The sequence below is a fragment of the Melopsittacus undulatus genome, chromosome Z, assembly GCF_012275295.1.
Source record: "Melopsittacus undulatus isolate bMelUnd1 chromosome Z, bMelUnd1.mat.Z, whole genome shotgun sequence".
In the NCBI taxonomy this organism is placed as follows: Eukaryota; Metazoa; Chordata; class Aves; order Psittaciformes; family Psittaculidae; genus Melopsittacus; species Melopsittacus undulatus.
The window spans coordinates 23,393,540-23,419,684 of NC_047557.1; the positions used below are offsets into that span (position 1 = coordinate 23,393,540).

At 45.6% G+C, this 26,145-nt stretch overlaps 1 protein-coding gene across 1 annotated transcript; it reads right to left on the reverse strand.

The window, feature by feature from the left end:
• Positions 1-4,338: 4,338 nt before the first annotated feature.
• On the reverse strand, positions 4,339-9,637 carry CD180 (CD180 molecule). The gene is made up of 3 exons (XM_005152084.4): positions 9,551-9,637; positions 6,482-6,648; positions 4,339-6,064 (listed from the first exon to the last, which is right to left on the reverse strand). Exons 1-3 carry the CDS (start codon positions 9,635-9,637, stop codon positions 4,339-4,341), a joined length of 1,980 nt encoding a protein of 659 aa, XP_005152141.3.
• Positions 9,638-26,145: the final 16,508 nt, after the last annotated feature.

Consider the following 26,145-nt stretch of genomic DNA (forward strand, 5'->3'; position numbering starts at 1 on the left):
GGTGTTTGCCAGATGAGGAGGTGTGGTAAGGGTGAATGGTTGGGAAGGGATCTTGCCTGCTCTTTTTCCAGGTGCAGGCAAGACCAGGGAATAAGAAAGTTCTTAACAAGTGCATCATGAATATCAGGTGGGGTTTTTTTGTTTTTTTTTTAAGTCAACAGATTTAGAAATTGGCCTCTTAAACCATCCTCTCCAGAGTGAAATCGCCTTTAAAAAATTGAATTGCCTGTAACTGATAGTATCTTGTTTAAACTCAGTCGTGGAAGAAAGAACTTGGCTTTGAGTCTTGGTTTCTCCAATTGATAAAGTGCTCTCCGACATGTCTCATTAGCCAAGATCTGCTCAAGTTTCTTCTGTATGTAAGTACAGGTAACAAATTTTCCTTGCCAATTTCATGTTGTACAGTGACTTCAGTGACATCTGCAGTCCAGGAGCCAGCATGGTGATGAGTTCAATCCTGTCAGGCATCACTCACTTCAGGCGAGTCCCTTGTTCTCTTTGTGTGCTGACTCCCCAGCTGTATCTGAAAATACCAGAGATAAAAGGCTTGACTAAAAACCAAGGACTGCATCAGACCAGAGCTTGATGGGGTAAATAAATTCTACAGAGAGATCACTGTCTCTTTCCATTTGCGTGCTTGCCAAGTAATCCCAGAAGACTAAATCTTTAGATACTTCAGAAAGTTTTAAGATATAATCTGAATGGTTTGGTGTATTATAGCCATATATAATTTTTTTTCGTCAGAACAATCAATACCTGTATTCAGGATTTGTGTATCCTGAAGCATACAGTGCATGCTGTTCAGCAGTGTTGTTTGTACGGTGTCCTAGGAATGACATTCTGTAGGCAAATAAAGCAGAAATAACACTAAAGGAAATCTAAGAGAAATAAGATGAAGAAATGGTCTTCAGAATGAAGTTGTGTAGAAGGAAACAGAGGGGTCACAGGAAAGTCTACTTAATACCCTGTGTGTAAATAAATATTGCATAGGAACACATTCACGGTTCCACCTCTAAAGGCTCTTTCGAGTTTTAGCAGACTGAAGTCTACATGAGTTCACACCATGACATGAGTTCACACCAGCCACTTTTCAGTTTCAGAAACTGGTAGTGGTTAAATCCTAGTGTCTTCTCTCCAAATGGAGGGATATATCAGAAAGCATCACCTGAATGTGCAGTTTTCCCCCCAGGTTGCTGATATATGTGGATCTCCCACAGTTGCTTTCTGGTACTCGTAGTAATCTTTTGTGCCTGTCCCAGGCTATGAACTGCACCATGCTCCCTTTTAACTTCAGTATTTGTCTATTGTGTTTCTGAATCCACAAATTCAAGAAGGAAACAAAACAATGGAATAAGCAGGTCTGTCTTGGATGGTGCACACACTGGTGTCAGGATCTGATTGGGAAAAAACCCTGGGCCAGACCATGTTTCATTCGTGATCCCAAGAGTGAAATTGAAACACAAAGGTCAAGTAATCAGTCTGTTGATTTGTCATGAAAAGACAACTACTATAAAAAAGGGGCATTATTGTAATAAAGGGGATAGGGATAGGACAGATTGGAAAAAGGATGGAAATGAAGCAAGTGTTTGGGCTGCAGAGAGAGAGAGTGGATCCAGTGGTGTCCCTGGGATCTGTTGTTGTCGCTAGTGGTGGGAGTTCTCCTGGGTTTGTAGTCAATATCTGAGCACTGTCCCCCAGGAGTCTGTCGTAATCATTGGAGGGGGGTGTCCTCATGGAGGTGTTCTTCTGGAGTCATCCCCTTGAAGGTACCTCTGGAGGTGTCCTGATGGAGTTGCCCTCATGGCGATGTCTCACAGAGAGTGTCCCTCAGGGTCCATAGTAGTCATCGGTGGAGAGTGTCCTCACAGAGGTGTCCTCCTGGAGTCATCCTCATGGCATTGACTCCTTTTGTGATTACCTTTGCCCCCTTTTATAATGAGTTAGGAGGAGTACCTCTGTTCTTAATGTCACATATTACATGTTTCTGGTGCACCAGTTTTGCTGGCCTTGCAGCCAGCTCTTCAAATGCATGTGTCTGCACACACACAAGCGTCTGCCGCAAATCTTGGAATAATGGGTAGCAATTCCTCACACCAATCCTTGAGGTAATGGAAGAGTCTTAGCTCTTTCCCACTCAGCTCTCAGGCAGTGGATGTTGGAGTCTTAACTCCTCCCACCCATCTCTGAGACAAAAGATAGGTGGAATTCCGTCTCAGCTTCTCATACCAATCTGAGACAATGGACAATGGAGTCTGATGTCAGGCTGGTCTCTCACAACTGGCATTCATTCTGGATTGTTAGGTAACACAGTTATCAGAGGTTGCTCATTTAGCTAGTTGGATTTGCAGTGGGAGGGGAAAAGGTGTGTTGAACCCTGGGCTGACTTGTTCCCAAGGACAAGCCTGGGATTCCTCTCCTCAGACAGCATGGTTTACTGGGTCATATACTCTCCATTAGAGCAGTCCTTGCTGAAGCGCACATCCTGCACAGGCAGCCCTCACAGCTTTGGTGTTCTGTTGCTGGGAAGTGGAAGCACAGCGCCTGTGGATGGGCTCAGGAGGAGGTTGATGTGTGGAGCATGTCAGCGGCTGCAGAAACAAGAGAATACAGGGATGAGCAGTGGGAGAGTTGTGAGGAGAGACAACGTCTTGGTAGCCCTAATCCAGGAGTGCTTATAGGCAACTGTGGAAGAAGCATCAGACATCTCCCACTGCATGCTCTTGGGCAGCATATGGCTATAAAGACAGGAAGAAGAGAAGCTGTGGGGTAAGGCAGGCAACACATGATGTGAAAGCATCTGAAAGCTGCAAGAACCCTGTTGTGTTAGTCTGATCTGCTATCAGACAGTAATAGCAGCTTTTCAAGAGAGGTTTTTCTTCCCTAAGACCAAGCAGGAATTTTGGTAGCCGTATCTTCAGAAATGAGCAAAAGCTTTCTAGTCCAGCAGGGATCTTTGAAATCTTAGCTCATCAGCATGTTAGGGAGCAAAATGTTGAGGAAATGCCTTTGGGGAAGAAGCTGAATGTGGAGTCCTGCATGGGAAGTGCTGAGAGAGGGTGCACCTTCCACATCTTGGTGACACACTGGAGAGCCTTGCCATGGCAGGGCAAGTCTCCACATGGTGCATCCTCTGTTGTGGAGACAGAAGGGTCATACTCTCTGAGGAGATTGTGTCTATACATGAAGGTTAGCCTGTTATTAAAGCAGTCATGCCATAAATCATGCTAGTAACACAAGGCAGATGAGCAGGCGCACCCTTGGTCAAATGCACATATTCTGTCTTGCCACTGGGTTTATTCACATACAATGTCAGAAAAAGGTATTTGATTATTCAGTAAATGTAAATAATAAGTCTGTCTTTTTCTGTCTAGCTGTTGCATATCCCACTGGAGGAAAGAGACTCCAGTGTCTCTCCAGGGATGCATGCAACATGAGATAGCTGTCAGTACCAGGAGCACTGGTGGGATGAGGTTGCTGCTCCCACTGCACCACCCCCCTTTGCAGTACCTAGTTTTGCCTCAGACTGCTTCCAGAGGAAACAGTTCAGGCTGGCACAGGACAGCCTCATAGCTGTTGGTGTTGACTTTTTGCCCTGTGCAAGCAAAGCATAGAGCCAAGCACCAATGAGTTCTTGACCAAATCTAGAAATTTTATGGTTAGAGATGAAATCACTGCTGGTCCCTGTTTACTATGGAGTCTAGGAAATCATACAGGAGCAGGACCTGTCCTGGATGAGAGATGGGCTGAGGTTTAATGTCTGGGAGCTAAGGATCAAAAATACTTTATAGGCTTCCTAATCTGAGTACCCTGGTGAAGGGCTGCCCATTTTTCCCTCATAATGGTACAGAATCTAGCAGTCTTACAGGAGCGAATCTTAAGTGACCATGAATGTTGTGCCTGTTCTTCACAGAAAGATGTTTTTCCTTTTAACAGACCCACCTCTTACACAGCACTGGTTTTCAAGGGCATTTTGTAGAGGTGGGGATTTGGTTGGTTTAGGTTTGGTTTTTGTCTGTGGGAGTGGTGGTGGGAGTTTGATTTTCTTTTTGTAGTCATTGGATCTTCCCTTTACAAATACATTAACTGTAGTAGCTGGGGCATCAGGGCTAGCACTGAGTTGAACTGGGGTTTCTCTGTCAGACAAGTTACTCATGTTCAAGGCTTAGGTCATAGTTTATTTTTCCGGCTCTCAATAATTCTTTCATTATTTTTCTAAAACTTATAATACAGGTGGACAGCGTATTACAAAAGTTAAGAAAATACATGTCACAAAACCAGTTTGTTGTCTTTCATCTTCATACAGTTGCTGTAAAGCTTTTCTGTGTCTCCATCATACACTTATATTTTCTGGTAATTTTTCTTGAAATAGCGAGCACCCCAAAGGAAGATGACAGCACAGAATAAAATAGCCAGGACAACTGCAATGATTCCTCCTGTGGTGATCCCACAGGAGAGCGAGACAGTGGCCAGCTGAGCCCCAGAATGCCATTTGGGTTCAGAGCATCTCGTTTCTTTAGGGTCCTCAATTTTATCAAGATTCTGCTTGTACCAGGTGATTAAATCGATATTGGAGCAGGTACAGTTCAGAGGGTTGTAACTTAAATTGATTATGCAGTGGCCAGCTAGGGGTGCTAGCTTGTCATGTGGTATGATATGGATTCTGTTGTGTGCAAAATTGAGATAGATGTTCTTGAGGCTTGAAAATGCATCTGTGCTGAATGCAGCAAGTTTATTGTGGCTCAGATCAACATGCCGTAACTTCTTGAGACTGTGAAATGCTTGGTTACCTATTGCTGCCAGTTCACAGGATGATAAAATTAGCACCTCTAAATTGGATAGCTCTTGGAACAGTTTGTTGTTTTGCATGATCCCCAACTCAAAGTTATTTTGACTAAGGTCCAAGAATATGAGGCTTTCCAGGCCTTGAAAGAGATGTTGAATGCTAGTATTAATGTGGGAGGAGGAAAGATTCAGCACTTGCAAGAGATGCAAATTTCGGAAAGGGCCCTGTGAAGTGTTGATATGAAGAGCAGTAGAAGCAAGGTCCAGCAGCTCCAGGCTAGCACTGTCTTTTATGAACACATCGTGGAGGTGCAGCTTGATGTTGTGGCTCAGATTCAGTTGCCGAAGACTGCTCAAACCACTCAGTGCTTCCTTGCAGCAGTCAAAGCTTTTGATATAACTCTTACTTAAATCAAGATGCTGAAGCTTTGCCAGTTTCTCCAAACAGCCAGAGCCCAGCTGCAGGAGCTCTGAGTTCCCCTTGATGTGGAGGTGGATAAGGGAGGGGAAGGAGGCAGAGTTGATGTTGCAGAGATGCTCAAAGGAGTTTGCGTTCAGAACTAACTCTTCTAGCGAGCGCATGCCACTGATGCCAGCAGGCAGCATGTTGATGTGGGTTTGAGTTAGATCCAGCTTGCGGAGCCTGGTCAAGCAGTGAAACATGTCGGTGTTCAGGTTTTTGAAGTGCCGTAGCTGCAGATAGAGATCCTTGACAGAGATATTACAGAGGCCTTGTAAAACATCTGGGGTAATGAAGGGCTCCTTTTCCATACCATGAAATGTTCCCAGCCAAAGGGTCTGGCCTGTGGAGTTCTGTAGCCCTGCCAGGATTCCAGGGATGTCAGCACAGCCCCCAAAGTCCAAACTGTAGAAATTGGACTGGAAAGCTCCAGGTTCAATGTATGTAATGTCATTGCCTTTGAAGATGAGAGTTATATTGCTGGTCTTCTGCAGAAGAGAGACATCTGCTGCTGTGATTGTTTTTATGTTGTTCATTTGAAAGTCGAGGTATTTGAGGTTTTGAGTAGGGAAGTTAGGAGGAAGCTGCAGTGAGGAGATGTGGTTATTGCCCAAGATGAGTGTATCCAAGCTGTCCAGATTCGTCATTGGAATAAAGAACATACTGGCTATTCCTGTCTGTGTTAAAACAAGTTGCTTCAGGGACTGTGGGCCAACAAAAGCTGTGTCAGACAGAAACATGAGCAGGTTTCCCGTCAGTACAAGTGTCTTCAGCTGCCTGTTGCTGTGAAAGGCACCGTCATACACCCAGTTTATCTGACACCTTGAGAAAACAACAGAAACCAGCATCAGTGGCCTGTCTTTTAAAGCTGTCCCCATATATATGATAGCCCAAACTGCGCTTCATAGCTGTAAAAACTCATGGCTAGTTGCCTTCACCAGGATAAAAGTTTCTTTTTTTCCAGTATTGCTGGTACCTCTAAGCTCACATTTAAATACAGGGTCTGGTGAGATGAAAACTCTGCCCTGAAATAATGGATGTGAAGAGGCATCTATGGAAGTCAGGGTGACAAGAGGTTTTAGCATCCAGCTTAACAAAACAAAATCTGTTTTCCTGATTTCCAGAAAAACAGGAAATGCTGGACATTTCCAAGGACCAAATTTGTCTTTCTCTTAAGTTTTAGGGAACCCTATCTTTATAGAAATGGGAATAAAAAGAATGGCATAGGAATTGGTATACCTTGTTAAGTCCAAGAGGAGAAGAGACTTCAGCTCAGAGAAGGTTGAATTCTCGAGGGAAGGGAGCACATTGAAACTAAAGTCAAGGATTTCTGTTGTGACAGGCAGTTCTTCAGGAATCTTTGTCAGTCCTAAACCTTCACAGTTGTAGCTTTTATTTACTGCAACCTGTGAAAATTAGATAGTGAAACTGCAAGAAGCACGCACTGTGGATGTAAATGGGAAAATATGGCGCTAAAGAAAACCCAAACCAAACACCAAAACCAATCACAATTTTGAATTATTTAAAAGCACAGCAGCCGGAGCCCTGGGGAGCCTCAGCACAGGCTTGTAATGCAAAGCCCTGGGGTTTGTGGAGTGTTTTTAAAACAAATGCCTGGAATCTGTCTTGTACTAACTTGAAGCCTGTCTCACCTGTAGTACTTTCCTATCAACATCAGCACATGTGAGGACTGTTTACTTTTCTGGATGAATTATCCCAAAGAATCCCCACAAGGTATTTTAAATTCTGAATTTCATGAATCTGGTAACAAAGTTTATTCTAAGAGAAGTCTTGAGAAAACCTTGCAGAGAGGACATAAAAAAAGAGCAGGATTGGAAATGTTTCCGGAAGGAAAATGTCCAAATTAATGGGATCTGAACCACAGTCACACCCTGCAGTAAGAGGACAGTGGGAAGGCTTAGCTCAGACTAGACAAAGATAGTCTTTAAAATCTCTATGAAGGCTTTTCAACTTAACTGCAAATAAATCAATCTATTCTATAGAGAAGTCCACTCTGTGGATACCAGGGACAGCCATTAAAGGTATCTGACCTGCCTTTGCCTGCTGCCTGCATGAAGGTCAGTCAAGCACAGAGGGAAGAGTCACCCTGACATAGCCTGCTGCTCTGCTCAAGGCAATGGAAATGCTCAGAGCATCGCACTCATCCCCTGCCAACCTGTGATGGTAGTGTGGGCACAGCCAGCGTCATGTCAGCCTCCTCCTTGCCCAGCCCTGCTCCCAGAGGGAAACGGGATGGCCTGTGAGGGGCAGGGTCCCTGTGGCCGCGCAGCAGCAGCAGCTATGGCAATATCCTGCCAGAAAGCTCAGAGATGTTCTGCTTGTAGGGAAGAAAATGCACATATTGCAGACAGCTGGCCAGTCTGGCTGTTTTAATTGGACTCAAAGCTATTCTTTTACCCGGAATAAGGCAAGCACAGGGGTCAGTGGGTTGTCTGGAGAGAAACGCACTGGAGCAAGGAGTTGGTGTTGAGCAGGGAACAGTGCAGGTGCGTGTACTGTGGCCCACTGGGGTTTTGTGGAGGTGCATGTGGACCCTGGGGAGCAGTGCATGGGGTTAATGTCTTTCCGTTCACATGGGACTGTGAGCATTAGAGAGCAAACCATGCCTGTGGCTTAAGTGAAACAGGTGGGCACTGACTGCACTTGGTGGCCTCGTTGCAGGGGGTATAGCAGCAGTATTTCTTGCAAGCCACAAGCTGTATAGGTTGAGCACTTTCCTCCTTTCCTCTGAAGCACAAATGGTGTAGCTGGAGGGTGCTGGGGAAGTGCCATGTCCTTGTGCTGCTGCAGGCAGAGCAGCCCGGTGGGCAGAGCAAAGGGATGCGGTAGCAGCGTGGTGAAGCATGGGGGAAGTGGAAAGGGACTTTCACAACGAAATGCCCCACTGGATGAGGAGTGTGGCTCCTTGGCCCATGTGTCACTGCTGGAGCCCAGACACCAGGATTGCATCTGCAGGGAGGGACAAGCCAGGTCTGCTCACAGCTGAGCCCCTGTGAGTGGGTGTTTGCCTTGAGCTGGGGACAGAAAACCAGCCCAGTACCTGCTGTGACAGCATGTGGCCATAGCACAGGGACTGAAAATTAAGCCACGAGAAGTTTCACCTCAACACAAGGAAGAACTTCTCTACATTGAGGGAGGCAGAGCACTGGAACAGGCTGCCCAGGGAGGTGATGGACTCTCCCCCTCTGGAGACATTCAAAGCACACCTAGATGCATTCCTATGTAACCTGCTTTAGATGACCCTGCCTTGGCAGGAAGGTTGAACTAGGTGATTTCCAGAGGTACCTTCCAACCTGTGGAATGTGATTCTATGTGTCAGGTCCAGCCTATAATAACTGAAATAGTACGGGGCTGGTAACTACAGAAATAAATAGCCAAATACAGACTTAGAAAAGCTAGTGCTTTTATTACTGATAAACAAAGAAGAGCTCATGGAGCTGACTGCTGTGGTGCATGGTTTAGGCAGATAAAAAGTATATAGCTGTCACTGTAAATGAGAACAGTGCCGATGTTTTACCATTCAAATAAAGCAGTGAGTAAGTGAGCTCTTGCCATATGCTCCAGAGTATGGAATAGCTCTCACGGAGAGCTGGGGAACAATCATCCCCTAAGGTATCCCACTGTGCAACTCTGCGCACTTGGGGATTTGTACACTTAATTCAGTAAGGAATTTGCTATTGGCCCCAGATGTGCCTTGGGTGCCTCTTCCATACATCAAAATCCTTGCCCTTTTTTTTTTTTCTTGTCTCCAACATAGAAAAGAAAAAAATCCCAAAACAAACAAACAAACAAAAAAAAAAAGTTTATGGGTCAGCCTTTTCTCGTGCCCTGGAAAAATCCTGGTACTTTCTTACTACCCTCGTGTGGTATCACACATTGACCAAATGGCAAATAGACACACCATCACTCACCACTGTATACAAATTCCTCTATGGAGAGTGCAGCACAAGAGGCAAAATCCTCGTATCTGTCCTCTGCCTAGCTTTAATATCCACTAAACACCCCTGGGAAACTTTATCACCCTTAGAGATCCCTGAGAGGTGAAGTGTGGTGCTTGGCTCCCAAAGTCCCTGGCAGCAGTAGGAGAGAGCACGAGGATGCACAAATGTGCAGGTGTGAGGAGGAGAACAGTGACCAATGTCCCTCAGCACATCTCAAGACACCTGCCTTATAGAAAAATAGACAAAGGCCCTCAGATCCCCCCCAAGAGAAACCCCCTGGGAAGTGAAAACAGCCTAATGTCAGCAGGCAGGCATGCAGCAGAGATCGTACACAGCTCTCACTCACCTCCACACACATCTCGGCAGCGCTGGGTGCTTCGCAGCTCAGGCCAGTGAGCACTGTGAAAATCAAAAGGTACAAATCACAGGCCATTATGGAGAGAGGCGCGTTGCTAAAATGGGTGATCTGGTGCTATCTTCCCTCAATGAAAGCAAGACTGAGCAGCCAAGGTCACACAGGCTGGCAAGTCAACTGGAAGGCAGGTCATAAGGAAAATAAATGTTTGCTGAGCGTCCCAGATTCAGTGTGAGCAAAACAGTGGTTTTGGTGTGAAAGAGGAACTTCCCTGCTTTAAATATAGTCAAATTACTATGAACTGACACTTCTTTGGGGCAGAACAGAGTTTTTAAAAATGAGAACTGTGGGAAATTGGCTTTTATGCTCATGTAGAGTGAAATGCCCCACTAGGTACAGGCCAGTTCAGTGTGAAAGAGGAGGTAGAACAAGAAAAGGGCAGATGAGAATTCAGCATCTCAACAAAGGGGAATTTGATGCAGTGGGAAGTTTGAGTTGAAAAGAATTTGATACATTGCTTATGAAAGTCACAAGAACTCAAAAGTCACAAGAACTCGTGAAGCAAGTGAAAAGCAGGGCTCTGCTGAGGGGACTGGTGGCAATAGTGTACTTGGCAGTATCAGGTTTACAGCTGGACTCAATCTTAAAGATCTTCTCCAACCCAAATGATTCTATGATTCTAAGATCTGTTCCTATATTGCTTCAAAAAGGATCATAATGCTGACACATGCTTCTCAGTAGAAACAGTAAAGCTAAAAAGCATTAGTTCAATCTAAAAATGAACTCTCTTCCTCTTGTATTCATATTACAGGTAATGATCAGTTTTCTTAAGGGGGACAGTATTTCTAACCATCCCTAAGATAGACATGTGTGTGGCAGCTGCAGGCAGGGAGGGATTCTGTGCCAGCAGGCCAGGGGCTCTGGTCCTTGCTGCCTGGGACAGCGCTGAGCAGTAGTTCCAGGCAGACAGCTCAACTTGACTGTGTTTCTTTGTCTTTCTTTCTTTCTTAACTGGCTGAGTTATTAGCTTGACAGCTTTGTTCTCAGCAGGCTTAAGTAAGTGGTGCTCTTTGGAGTGTTGAGAAGCTCAGCATGACCCAGCAGTACTCACCTGCAGCCCAGAAAGCCAAGTGTATGCTGGGCTGCAACAAAAGGAGAGTGACCAGCAGGTGGAAGGAGATGATCCTGCCCCTCTACTCTGCTCTCACGAGACCTCTCATGAGTGCTGCTCACCTGCAGGACTGTGTGCAGTTCTGGAGCACCAAGCACAAGAGGTATGTGAAACTGGGGTGAGCTGAGAGAAGAGCCATGAAGATGGTCAGAGGCATGGAGCACCTTCTGCCTGGAAAAGAGAAGACTTCAGGGACACCTTACAGTAGCCTTCCAGTACCCAAAGGCAGTTTACAAGAAATCTGGAGAGGGACTTTCTGGACATGTAGGGATAGGATTAAGTGAATGGCTTTGAACTGGAAGAGGGTAGATTTAGCTTAGGAAGAAATTCTTCACTGTGAGGGTGCTGAGGTGCTGGCACAGGTTTCCCATAGAAGCTGTGGCTGTCCCATCCCTGGCAGTGTTCAAGGCCAGGTTGGACAGGGCTTGGAGTAAGCTGTTCCAGTGAAAGGTATCCCTGCCTATGGCAAGTGGGTGGAATTAGATGATCTTTAAAGTCCTTTCCAGTTTGAACCATTCTATGATTCTGTGATTCCTTCTTCACCACCTAGTAGAGAAAGCCATGATGAAAATAGACTGGGCTTGGCAAATACGCATGTTGGAGCCTATCTATCCTGGTGACTTGATCAGTGAAGCTTCAAGCAATCAAGGTGCCATCTGGAGAGCATTAAGCTTGACACCTGGGAAAATGGAGACATCTGGGTTTCTGTGGTGCCAAAGACACACAGAAAATCAGGACCTTTGGCTCTGAAAAACTGCACAAAGGTCATGGCTGTACAGGTAGCTGGAGCTGATGTATCCTTGCGGTTTCACCTGAGACACTGTGCTCATCACTGCCAGTGGCTGGGACAGGGGAGCAGTCAATGTGGTTGGAGTGAAGCTTAAAATCCAGCACAGAGCTCACTCTCTTTTGAATCTTTGCCTAACCCCCTCAGGTGGGCTGCTGGGGCTGGCAGGCACAGAGAGGCCATGGCAGCAATACCCTGTTGCTGTATTTGTCTGCTGCCAGGATGCTTCTCTGCTGATCTCATTTCACTGGGCTCTTTTCCTCCTAATTTTGTAAAATACAAAAGAAAACAACTTACCTGAATGACAAGCTGAAAATCTCTCTGTACATCTCACTAACAGCCCTGACCCTCCCAGCCAGCTCTGCGTTTGCTGGAAATCCTGCTTAACCTGCAGCTGGTAGCAGAAAGTTCAGAGGAATTTGTTTAGGATGTTTCCTCCTTTATTTGCCATTTTCCATGCTAATGCTCAAAGGCTAAGGCTTGATGTGTCCCTGCCGTCCCCATTGTTCTTTCCTGGCATGCAGCAGCTTGGACTCACAGTTGCACGCTGTGTCTAGTTTCTGCCAGGACATGAGCCCCACTGGTACGGATGCTTCCTCAAACCTCCTGTACCAGAAACCTCCAATCTCAGATGAATGAATTGTTTTGTAAGAAAAGTCCTCTGAATCAGAGGGGATATCACCCAAAGCTAGTCCTGCCTCTTCCTGCAGAGCAGTGAAGCATGTCATTATGCGCTGTGGAATTTATGTTTGATGTAACAAAATAGAAATAACTCCAGAGATTTTTTTTTGGGGGGGGGTGTCTGGGGGGTGTGTGTGTTTTTGAGGAATCGGGAAGCTTTATGATGCAAATAATGAATTCCAGGGCCTGCCTCAATTTCAGACAATGAAGAATTCATTATGAAATTGGTATTGGGTGACTGAAGTTCCTCTTCTTGTTCGTATGCACAAGCAATCACTGCACTTAGTAAAGATGACTAATAATTAGAGGTATCTGAATTATTCATTATGTGTGCCTATCTGATTAATTTAGGCCTTTGTGCTTGTGAAGCAAAATGTGGAGGGATAAGATTTTATGGCAGTAGTTAGCAGGAGCAGTTTTTGATGCTCACAGGGGGCTTTGCTATGGCACCAGCTGTGGGCTTGTGCAGTCTGCAGCCCCTCTATGACTGTTGTGGGCTGATTCACCTTCCACATTAAACAGGGAGTGCTCCTTTTCTGTATGCTCTTCTATTTGCTGTTCCCAACTGCTGGGTGGCTCCTCTCTCCATTATTGTGTTCAGGGTGGCTATCGGACCACAGGGGTCACTGGGACAGTCCCCTCAAGAGTATTTTTGTGCTAAAAACTTTACTCCCTCTGTGCTTGGTTGAAACTTCCTGCTCTGATGACAGGAAATCTAAGAGCGTGCAGACACCAATGGTAATTACTGACCGGTAATACTACCAGATGGTAAGAAAAGCACCATTGCTTTAGTGCAATGGTGCTTGTGCTTGAGCACTCATGAGATGTTGAACTGCTGGGGGCTGAGTACGTCATTCCCTCTGCACTGCCCCTGTGGCCCCCTGCCACCCCACAGACAAGGTCTGCCTTTCAATCAAAAAGTCCCCAAGAGAGGGCTGTATCTCCCCAGAGGTTCTCCATTTTACACTGATTTCTGAGCTGGACAGGAGGAACGATGCTCACCAAAATGCGGTGAGACACGCATGGCGCGTGCCCACAGGCAGTGGATCTCCCCGCACTTAAAAACCACCAGTGATGAAGTGCTGGTCCTAGCTGGGACAGCAATAGTGAAGGTGCTGGCATGTTCCTCAGCCAAGCGGCATGGATGTGGGCATCTTGTGGGCTGTTGGCATGACACTGGAGTCACAGGATACTAATTACCACCCCAGCACAGAAAGGTGGGCCCTGTTTCTGGGTGGGATCATTGGTTCTGCAGGAGCCTATCTGGCTTGTCAGGTCAAGGGGAAATCCTGTCTGGTGTCAAATCCGCCCTGCTGGCCTTCATCTTCAGAAAGGCTTCAGTCAGAACACTGAGCACAACACCTCCAGAAACCCTGGCCCCCAAAGTGTGTCACAGGTGGGATGAATTTGGGAAATTGCTCCTCTTCCATGGCTGACTTGGGAAAAATATGTAATGACTGTAGGAGTAAGTGGGAATCAATCTAAGACACTAAAAAGAAAAGTGCAATGAGTTATGTGGATGTATTAAGCAGTCTTTACTACCCTCAGAGTTCCAATGAGATGCTAATTCTCTCTTATTTAACAGATGAATCATGTGAATCCCTGGTCTTCTGTAGCTCTGAAGAAAAAAGGATTGACAGCCCAACATAGCAGGGCTTCCCAAGTATTTGTCTATACAGGATCAAAGGGTTAAAACAATTTTCAGTCATTTCCTTTAGGTAGGGATTTCAAGATTTTTCTGTTTGCTGTTTTCTTGGTATCACAAACAAGAAATAGAAATCCAAATGATTACTTTAAACAACAGATGTTAAGAACCCTGACTGTAGTTATCCCTGGGGCAATGGGATTTGGGCTGTGACCATTTTCCTGCTGTGGTTGCATGGTGCTCCAAAAGGAGGCACAGCAGCTGTGGAGGACCAAGCATCCCCGCCATGTCCTACCACAGACCTACATTTTCCAGCTGGAAACCCTGTGAGGGCTCTGCTGCTGATGCTGAGGACTCAGCCTGTACTCTGAGGAAAAGCACAGAGCAAGGTGGTGCAGCAAGAGCATAAATGACTTGCAGGTGGAAAACACTACCATAAAAACATGTCAAACTTCACCAGACTCCATGTGAAGCCCCTCTGCTTTGTTCTACAGCAACTGATCTTTTGGAAACCCCAAGAGAGGGTAGGAGACAGCAGCCAGATGTACTTTCCAGCCCATACTCTCTATGCATGTGAGCAATGTCCCTTCGCCTGCACTCAGGGGCTGTGGAGACACAATGGGTACAAGACCTGCAGGACTGTGCCTGAGATGCCATCTCCGGCTGGGTGCCATCCTGTCTGCTGAGTGCTTTGGCAGTCAGGAGCCAGGCTGCAGCATTACCCTGCCCTGGGGGTTCCTTTTCCTCTGCTTTGCTGCTGCTCCTTGGTGGAGGAACAAACAGCAAGCTTCTGTTACCTGGCATGGATGGTCAAGGTTAATTCTCAAAGCATGCTGCACCTTCCATCCAAAATTTCCATGACTGGACCAAACCATCTTTGCAGGGAGTGAGCTAGATGCCCCTTGAGAAAGAGAGAATTTAACCAGGGATGTGGTGTAACGGCTGTGTACAGACATATCCCAAACAAATGAAATGAGTGTTCCCCCAGCCACCTCTCTTTGGATAGCTTGTTCTCATGTGGATTTTATTTGGGGCAGCTTTCAAAAGGATTGATGCAGAAGGCACTCACCCAGGGTGTTGCTGCTGCAACCAGGTCCTAGAACCGCTAGCTTTGGAGAGCATCGGTACTATTGTTTTCTAGCAGGCAGGATGAACAAACTTTCAGCTGATGATTGCAGCTTGCTGGAGGCCAGGGAGATGCCGGGTTTCCTGGCCCCCCCGCCTGCATCCTGTACCCTGCCTGCCAGCCGGAAAGCTGGGCTGGCCAAGGCTGGCGCATGCGGAGCTGTGTGAAGTCCTACCAAACACAAACCAAAAATAGTCAGGACAAAGGTGCTGTGTGGGTAGGAAATTGCTGATGGGAATTAGCAGCTGGTTAATTACTGGCATCTTGTATGTCCATGTTTCATCTGCATGACAGAGGGAAGTCTCCTGTGCTCTCCCTTCAGATACTGTTTCTATATTACTGCTGTTGCTGTGTTATCCTCCTAGACTAGCTTGCTATTTTTCAGACATTCAGAAGACGTTTTGAGGATCTTGGTGCTGGAACCCCCTGTCACTCTGTGAAACAGCTATCAGACTTTTCCCTATCTATCTTAAAATTGCAGCCTCTGTGCCCTGCTAAGCAAGCAAAATACCCAGTATTCTCTCTCCCCATGGATTCTATCAGTACTATAAAGCCCAGTACTATATCAGTATCAGTACTATAAAGCCCAGAAAAAATGCAGGTCTTGCTGCACAAGTCTTGCAGGCTAGATTTCAGACTGATGAGAGAGAAATCTGGTTACATCTGTAAGCCCAATTTAAGTAGCAATAAAAAGTAATAACTAAAACCCTCCTGAGCTTTCTGTTTCCCCAGCTGGTCTCCATCAAGTGTAGCTTGGCACAGCTGTGGGGAAAAGGAGCTTCCCAGCCCTTGCACGAGGAGGCTGGACCGATTTCTGGGAGTTGCATTTTTGATGGATTTGGTTTGCTTTGTCTGGCCACAAATACTAAGCTTCAATGGGAGGAAAAGGGTCAGAGATATGAAAAAAAAAGGCAGACTGAGGCAGCTGGTGTGAGTTCAGGCTATTTAAAGCACTTTCAGCAGAGAGGTTTTGAAATGACAACACAGCATCTTAAAAGGAAGTCTTGTTGTTCAATGACATTCATTTCCATGTATAAAGCTCTGGGAAGAGAGGAAAGAAACTTCTCCCTCCGTTTTCAAGTAATCAGTGCTGGTGAGGAGTGCCTGTGGCTCAGGCCCCATAGTCCAAAGTGAGTTGAAAGTGTCTCAGGCTATGTCCTGGCTGAGGGAGGGTTTCCATGACCTTTTGGTGCAGGGTGGCCACCAGTGGGACTGTGTGTACAGGTGAGAGCCACCTCTCCTCCTCCACCTGCAGGTCTGAGAGTGCTGAAATGCAGGAGTAGGCAGCACCTGTGGTTAGGGTGGATGAGAATAATGAGAGAAACCCAAAATTACCACAATGGAGAAAAAGTCCTGTAGTTAATACTCAGCCAGATAGCTTGGAACCCGAAATGGTGTCTATGCATGGTTTTGACTGCTTCAATTCACTTCTCGGTTTTCTTTCTTTTTTCTTCCCTATTTGTATTAACAAATTCTCTCCTGTTCATTTTGCACTGATGGCCTTTGACAGAAAAGCAACCACACAGCTGCCAGTATCCTACGCTGGTTATGACTTTTTGTAACAAGGTAAAATGTATGCTGCTTCAGTCTGGAAAATGTCAATGCCCTAAATGTGTTTTACCACAGGGTAACATTTGTTCCTTTGTCTTCACTGTGCTTCAGAGATGTGGCTCTGAAGTCTCTGTCCTTGCAGCGATTCTCACATTTCTTGCCAGGCATGAATCCTTGACCAATCTGGTTTGCTTGGTGGGAGAACAAACCAACTTTGCTGCTGAAACTCAGAGTTTCGTTCTCAGTGTGGCTGCTGGGAGAGGAGGCCGTGGTTGGGTGCTGCTGATGAGCTGTTTCTATCAGACAGCTTTGAAAGAGAAAGTTTTTTCACTCAGCCAGACTAATGATGTGGAAATGAGGTGATTGGTCCTGAATGTGCAAAACGATCCCATGGTGGTCTGTGCTGGAGCTGCGCCTCCTCTGCCCGCTGGCCTCTGCAGATACCAATGATCTGGAGTCACAGGTCTCCTTCCATCAGATACTTGCTCCAGAAGTTCCACCTGCTCTAACATCTGCTTTCATGTGTGTGTTTGGTTTAGGTTTTTTAATGGATATATGTATATATATATGTACACACATACCAAACACCTAATCATCGTTTGCAAAAGTATGTGAAAGGAAAGAGTTTGGACTTGGTGAGTTTGTCAGATCCAGGTCAGAGACAAGCTTGTTTTCTCCTCAGCCCCCTGAATGATTGCTGGATGAATGTCCTACAGTATTGCAGGTTGGTGATTAATCTTTTAAAAGTGTTTCACTCAGCAACTCAGCCTTCAGCAAGGTTTCATTGTCATCAGAAAAAAAACATCAGAGCTTCACACCGAAGCTTTGCTTGGTGTTAATTCTTTGCATATTGACATCCCTCCAAAATATTTTTTCATAACAAAGCCATAAGCCAGCAATAGCTTTCTCTTTCTTTTTCAATAACCTCTGAAAAAGCAGTGAAATGCTTGAAGGACCATACAATGAACTCCCCTGGAGTGGCTGGGAGCTGCTGAATAACAACTCCACTGTTAGGCCTGTAGCAGGGTAGGCCTCGGGTGGCTAATCTGCCTAGCTCAAAAGGAAGGGAGCAGCAATGGTTCACGTAGCTCATTCCCACTGCCGGGCTCCATTTTCCTGCAGGCGATGATGATGAAGTCTTACCAGGATGGTGTTAGCCGGTAGTCATCACTTCCTCTGGCACTGGACCCCGTTGCCTAATCACACTTGCTGTCAGTTGCAAGCTTTTTCCTCTTGGTGTAGCTATATTTTCCTTGCTCTTATTTAACTCGTTGCTTATTTTGGTATTGACTGTTCAGAACAGTTAACCCTTTCCTCCTCAGTATCCACAGACTGCTGGCTCTGCAGCCCCTATCCGCTCTGCTGTGCTGTTTTGATGCCCATTCAGCTTCAGCAGCTGCTGATCAGGGTTGTTGTCTCCAGCTCATGGGGACAAAACTGTGTTTAAAAAAATGTTCCCAGCAGGTGTGTGAATTGTACTTTGTCACGCTGCTGTGCTGATCCGAGCTGCACTGCCTGGGGCAGACACATCTCTGTCTGCAGTGCACCACGGGATGTATATTTTCCTTGGATCACAGATGAGTGGATCTTAAAAGAAACACAAGGGGCTGGGCACTCGCCCGAGGTTTGAATACACAAAGAGGCAGTTCCTGAAGTTGTGCTGGTGTGAGAGAAATGGCAATGTCTTTCGATGTGCTGCTGTTTGTGAGCAGCAAGCTTTCCCTGGCTAGGACTTGCCTGGCCTGGTTAAATGACACAGACATAGGGTGCAATAGTACTGTAGAGATGGTCTCTTTTGCAGTAGTAGAAATAACTTTTTGGAGGAGGGTGGCTGGGTGAACAAGGGCAGAAAGTGAAATTCCTCTAATCTAGACAAGATTTCCAAATTTTGCCTTCCATATTACCCTTTTATTTAGTTTCCTCACCTGTCTCTTACAGGTTTAGCTACCTAAGCAGCATAAACAGCAATGTGTGGCTTGCAACTCACCCAAATCCTGCAGTAGCTCATGTGGAAAATCATGCCCAGCACTGTGGAACACTCAGAGGCTAGGAAATATCTTTGCCTAGACAGAAAAGAGATGGAGGAACACAGCAAGGAGTTGGAGTTTGCAGCAGGTTACTTATTTCCAAAGGAAGATATGCCCAGTTATGCCAAGGAACCTTCCTTTCACCATGACACATAGATTTTTAGTCAGTAGCATTTTCCACAGCCTCTCTTGTCAAGTCCTATTTCTAGATTGCCAGCAGGCCAGACCTCATCACAGCCAGCAGTGTGGGATCTCCACAGTGTACACTGCTGTGCCTTTCTGCTGACATCTCCTGGGACTGAGCTCCAGCTTTCATGACCATGTGCTGAGTGGGCACTGTTTGCTAAGGCACTTGGGGATATTGTAAGCATGGCAATGGAATGCAGAGGTCCTCTGAAGTCCAAGTGGCAATTCATCATTTCAGCATAATTTATGCATTTGGGCACCTTGCAAGTGAGTGCAGCTTCACCTAAGAAGATTGTTGTTGCATCTGGGTTCAGCGATATATGCACATGGCTTGCTGGTTTCTTTTGCAGTTCATGGGTGTTTGCCAGACCTTTTAAGCCTGAAATATGTATTTTCTTAGATGACTCTAAGTGGTGGTAACATGTCTTTGAAGATAAAATCCACTAACTGTCTTCCCTGTCCCGCAGGACACAGATTAAATAGACTTGCAAGACAAACTCTAATATCAAAGGCTCAGAGTCTCAATAAGCAGGAGAAAAATCTAAGAGTGCATTAGGAAAGAGGGAGTAACGATTCTTTTAAAATATAACCTCATAGATTTAGTGTTGTGTACTTCATGCAAATGATTGAAAGAGTTGCTTATCTAAACTGGAAACTTTCTCAAAGACAGGAACGTGCTTGAGCTCTGCAGTACAGATGTTCCCTCTGATTTATAAGTACATGCACAGGGGTGTGGACACTGCTGGAATAAGCTGCAAAATAAGAAGGGGAAACTAGATGACAGAGACAAGAAAGAAATGCTGAACAAGGTGCAGATGCAGCTGTAAATTAACCAGAGGAGGCTGAGAGTGATGGAGGGAGAAGGAGTCTCTTTGGGACACCTTCTGAAGCAAAGCTCTTCATGGGTCTGAAGAGAAGCTCTGTGTGGCGGAGCTTCACTACATAGCCCCAATCCCTCCTGTGAGGTCTGGGTACCATCATACAGTAACCATGTGAATATTACAGCTAGATATCAAAAGTCAGAAAAAAATACACCATTTCTATTGACTTTGCACAAGGTTCTTTTTTCATTTCTTTCAAACCTACAAGTGGGAGTGAAACTCCAGGAAGGCTGGGACCAGTGAAACCTCTGCAGATGGGAACCAAAACCAGTGGTGGCACACACAGCCAAGGAGCAAGTTGGCAACATTTTCCTACAGCTTTTCTCCCTCTTCGTTGTTCATTGTCCCAATTCTGCTACTGATTTCCACGAGATGGAGCTAGTCTAACACGGCTTTGGCAGCACCCAAATCCCGGAGAGCAGTACACTACAGAGCATTTTATTTTATTTCCATGGCAATCCTTCCGAGCAGGGTAGGCTTTTTTATGAAAAATCATCACGCAAAGAAAGAAAAACCGCAACCCATCAGAAAGATCTGGAGCTCATCTGGCACCTTGCCAGGCTTGCCATCAAAATCTCCTTGCAGAAATTGCTCCCAGGGGCTGCAGTTGTGTACCGAGCAGTTTTGCCCCGCACTGGGGCAGTTGGTGGGGTGTGCCTCCAGGCTCACCTCTCCATAGGGTTTATTTTGCCGTGGATAAGGAGACTTCCAGTGCCCCTGTTGCTGGGGGCCACCTTGCCATGCTCAGGGACACCCACCTGCTCTTGCCCACAGCCCCAGTCTGCCCACTTCAGTCAGCCTCGTGGGACAGCTGCCTGCCTCTGCCCTCCTGTGATGACCTCCTTTTGAGACATTTCTATCCTTTAAATCTATTTTTTATCTAGTTTTATCTGTTTCCACTCATCACCTTCTCCCCACTCCAGCACCCACTTACTCCCTCACTGCTTCACCCCCATCAGCCCCATTTCCTCCTGAGTCACACTGCAGCCAAAATATCATGCAAATGCTGCTGTTCTGTGATGTATGTCCATAAATGTTATGGTATGACCTGGCCTTCAACCAGATCATGCGTGCAGAGCCAAGCGCCTCCTTCCTCTGTAATTTGGGTATACTTTCTCTCTGCAGCCCCTACAAACAGCAGCAGCTCAGGGAGAGGCTTTTATCTGGGGATTTGTCAAAATTCGGGCCAGGTATACAAGAAATATTGGTAATGTAGAAACGTGGGTGTCCTAAAAACCTCTTGCTCATTGCCTGCTTTGTGAGCTGTTTAGGGCTGTCCTGGCATTGTTATGAGAAGCTGGTGTTCTCTGCACACAGGAGATAAGCGGTTATCTCCATGACAAGGTGCTGCTGGCCGTGTGTGCCTGCCCCGGCTCCGTGGCCATGCACAGAGCTGGTGTGCAGAGGTTTCTGTCCCTAGTGAGTGCCTTGTGCCGGGGCAGGATCATCCCTGTGCCCGGAACAGCAGAGAGCCAGCTGCTGCTTCTCAGCCACACAGGGTCTGAAATCCTCACCACTGGGACCCGGCTGAGTGGAAACCACAGCAAAATGAATAAGGGTCAGCTATGGAGGGCAGGCGGCTCCATGGATGGATCGAGTAACACTGCACCTGTTCAGATTCCCGTGTGAAATCTTAATTTGCAGACTGGAGCATAAATGTGTTTGGTGCTGGGTTTTTGGGTTTGGGTGGTTGTTTTTTCCAGCGTGGTTTAACATCCCTCTTTCCCAGTCCCCAGGCCTATGCTTTACAGTGAAGAGCACTTCGGAGGAAACGTAAAAACATCTCGTGAGCTCGCAAGCAGAGGGTTGTCCTCTTTGCAGGACTGAAACCTCTGTCAACACTCACCAACAAGCACAGCCTGTCTTTTGCTTTTCAAGACCAAGACAGGGATAGCACCAACATAATTCCAGCTTCTTTAATATGGTGACCATCCTGCAGCAGCTGAGGAGCCCCTTGCTGTTGCTCCCCCGGCTGCAGTTTGCTATCCAGCCTAGCAGCATGACCTTCCTTGAAGGGTTTCTTCTTGGGCCAGTTCATTGCCAGTATCTCAACTTGCCTTGTTATGAAGTCATTAAAATAATCTAATACAGCTTATTTAAACATAGCTTTAAAAGTTTTATTTTCATAAAAATGTAGGTCTATTTGGGCAAGCCAAGCATGTAGTTACCATGCACTTTCTATGTGTGCTGGCTCAGATTTGCACTCACAAGTGACTGTGTGGGTGCACAGACCTGCCACGTGCATGTCCAAAGACAAACAGGAGTTTGAAATCAACCAGGAAAACACACAATGTGCAATTGCCTCTGGGTGTTCAGGGGTGTGATTCTTGGGGGTGGAGAGTGTCAATAGCTTCTTATGGAACTCACTGCTGCACAAATTCTGAGACCAATTTGTCCAGATCCCAAAGCTCCTGACTTACTCTGATCCTGGGAGGACCACCTGGATAAAAGGAGAGCGGGAGCAGGCTGATTGCAGCATGTGAGAGCATGGCACAGACAACACTGGTTCCAGGAGGAAGGAATGAGTGAAAAACTGATGAGCTAAAGTAAATTATTCCCCTTCCTTGCAGGTTCCTACTTGGGCAGGCAGCCAAGCTGGAGCACAGCTGAGAGGGAGTATCTCACTTGTCAGCTCCCCTGCAAGCCCACCACCCAGAGCCAGGGAGAGCTGAAAACACCCATCAAGGGGTGCCTGCTCACAGCCACAGGCTGCACACAGAGCAATAAATGGTTCTTCTCTATGTTTCTTCACCAGAAAGAATATGAGGCACGGCTCTTGCTAAACGTCAGTGTGATGGATATTTCTTCCTTTTATGTAAGAAGAAAAAAATAATGAAAGGGTCTAAGAAACCACAATATAAATACTATTGTTTGAGAGATCAGGGCTAGGAATTATTTGGACTTCCACAAGTTTTACATGGCAGGGGTGTGGGTGACTTTTACACCACTGATTATTCAAGACACAGGGTGTGATTGGACTTTTAGTATTTGAAAGGATTACACTTGCTTGTCAAGTGGGTGTTTAATTTCTCATCAGTTTGGACTCATTCTTTGTAAATGTTGAAAGTACAAATTATCACACCATTGGTCCTTGGCATAGGGTAAACTTTGCCAATTTTCTTCCACCTCAGCTCACATTAACTGCCTTTCTCCATTGCTGCTACTGCCACAAAAAAATATGGCTTTTCTTTTTTAACTAGTTCACACTGGTGTGTGCACGCACACATGCAGGCAGGCATGTGTTTCATAACAGGTTTTTGTGCCTGTGATTCAGAGTTGAACTATTAAACCGTAACACATGGTTGACATCTGGAATTTACTCAGATGTTTTTGTCATTTGAATATCAGTAGCCATGGTTTGTTACTCTCCCTTTGTCCAAAAAGTAACTTTATTTTCAGCTCATAAAAACAGAGGTAGAAGGTTTACTGAGCCCATTCGTGTCACTTCATCAATACATATGAAATATTTTGTCTGAGCCTGCTTAAAAGGTGCATGAGAGAGCAGAGCTCTCAGAGAGCTTGGCAGACAGATCCTACTAAAGTCTCTGCTTTGTCTTTAGATTTAAGATGATTGCTTACCATGAGAATATTCAGAAACCGGCTTATTTTCTCTCAGTAAGAGCTTGTGCTTGCTTAAGGCACAAGCAGTCACCTGTTACCTACCAAATTGGGGTAAGAATTGCAGACAGATTGCCTTGGTGTTTAAATCTAATTAGTCACATTAATTCCTTTAAATGAAAGTCTCTCATTTGGCTGGTTTTAGAGAAAGATTAAAATGCGCTGGTGTTTGCTCTAATGTGGAACACTTTGTCTTACCTGTGTCTCACAGGGTTCTGTGTGTTGTTCCCAGGGCTGTTTGCTGTGGCCTGGTATGGTCCTGTGGAGATTAAGATTTTTGCATTTTGTGGGGATGCCAGTCAGAGTGTTGTAATTAAGGATGTGTTGAAACTCACACGATACCAGTGGTTTAATGAAAGCTGCTGTCTATCTGCTGCTGTGATGAGTCTCAAGCAAAACGGGTGAATTTGGGGAATTGTTTCTGGCTCTGACTCAGAAAAGCATCTAGGCATGTTTTTCAATCCAGCCCTATAAGCACATCTTTAACTTTGTGGACCATCTGTTTCTCCACTGAATTTGGAAGGATGTGTCCTGCTTCAGTGCCACTTCAGGAAGAAAGGAGGAGCTGTTTGAAGCCGTTTCTGACCCCTTTCTCTTAAGAGAGTGAAAGTGTAGCATGTCTGCAAAGCATCTTTTTTTCAGCGGTGAGGGGCTGCAAAAGAGTGATTTGCCACTAGGTTACAGAAAGTGATCATGATGGTTTTGGACAGATGGGCATACGAAGTTTTACTGTAGAGTCTTTCCAGTCTTTGGCTATCAAAGTAAAAAGTGGCAGTGGTGGAGCAGCACTATGATAGCTTTAACTGTTGTAGCAGTGAATAAATGTCACAATCCACAATGCAAGGTTTTTCATGTGGTTCACTGTAAGGCATCTCAGGTTCAGCAGGGAGGGCTTCACCTAAAGCACTTGGTCTATGGCACAGATGTGCCAGGTGTAGTTGGCTTGCATAACCACTTGACAGTATGCTTGAGCTGTCAGCTTTCCATATAGATGTTCATTTGAAACATTCTTTTAAGCAGCTATGTTTCGGACCTAGTCATGTCTGTTCTGTTCAGTGTAGCTGGGTAAGAATCTCATGTCAGGGCTTAAGAACATAATCTGTGTTCTAGGGTCTCTGACTGTAACTGCTGTTTAGCAATCAAACCACAGCAGGCTGTGATTCTTAACATCCTGCCAGGATCCTTCATCCTCACAGCTGCACTTTGCTGCCAACTGGACTAGATGGACCCATATTGCTCTACTCACCTGTCAAGATTAAAATGGAGTCCTCCAAACTCCTATAGACTGAATTCCTCATCAGAAAGCCCCTGGCACTGGATATGGCCCTGAGCTGTTCCCCTGTAGCAGGGTTTTACAGTGTATACAGACATGTATGTTAATGTCATGACACTGATGGCTATGCCTGGACGTGGGTGAGTGCAGGTGGTGCTGGGCAGAGGTGGTGATGGGCAGTGCAGTACTGGCCCATCTGCAGCCCAGAGCAGGTGAAACCATTCCAGTCCATCTCTCTGAGATCGTGTGTGAATGTGCTTGTGTTTAGCTGCTGGCAGCTCTGCTAATTGATTATGTGGGTACACAAAAGTGCTATGCTATAAACAGCAATTAAAACTGTGTTGTCAGACTGTCAAAATCAATCTCAATTTTGGATCTGGCTAGACATGCTACTTTTTTTTTTGTCATTACAGAGATTAGAGTTTATTATTACGGTCATCTGTTGCTCCTGATTGTCAAATTGTATTTTCAGTTGCTGTATAGGTTTTGATAATACGTTGACCCTGAGTTGAGCACTTCCTCACCAGATCTCTGGGTCAAGCTGATTCTGCTGGAAAACTTCAGCCAAAAGAGCTTGGCCATTTTTGAGTATAAATCCTGGTGCACATCATCCCCTGGGGCTCCCAATCTTGCCATATCCCTTGAGGCAGCTTTGTAGACCCACATGCCCTGGGACTTGCACAAGCCTGTCCTAGTGCCTCTGACACCAACCAAAGTGTGTGCCATTCCCATGGCGCCCATCACTCTGCTGCATCTTGGGGTTAGGTGATTTGTGGTTCTCCCATCTGGGGTGGGATGGGATCAAAGGGATTGTCTTTGAGCCTTGCCCTCGCTGAATTCCACAGTTCTGGCTCACTTTTTGTATAATGAAAACTACTGCCTCCCACACCTCCTTACCCCTTACCCATCTCCCCAGGCAGCTGTGAAAATTAACATGTTGTTTATGAAGCACTCATATACTGTAGTGGCATGGGAGAAAAACAGGCAGAAATTAGTCTGTCTTCAGAGCGGGTTTTTGTGGATTATAGAAAATAAGCCTATTAAACATTAAGGAAAAAGCAGAATGCTCTGTATTGGGTCCTCACTCACCCTGGGTACTTAACGACATGTTTTCACTGGAAAAAAAAAAGCATGATCACGTTAATTAAAGGCTATGCCAGAATGCGTATGTACAAGGGGGGGTAATTGAAGGATGCTGAATGTCTGCCAATTTGACATTACCCAACTAGCTTAATTTTTCAACCATAGTAATATTCTTAGTTTTATTTATTTTTTGTGATGCCATATGAAAGAAAAATATTTTAGCAAAATAGCATACTGAGAAGAGTAAATTACACCAGTAGGGTTTCTTGTCACTCTGTGCCTGATGGAGACAATGAAAAAAGATAGTAAACAGAGCAGAGAAGCAGAGAAGTGTGTATCATACATAAAAAGGTACTGTAACAACAGTGATCTGTCTGCAATAGTAATGAAATGAAGCATTTGGAATAATATGATTTCACAGCAAGAAATGATAGTGGAGATCTACTGAGCTGAATCTATATTAGATGGTTGTGACTTACCCACATGACACTACAGAAAATGTTAGGTCTTAATTTTATTAAATGGTGAGTCATTGCAGACAGGTCACCTTATGGCTT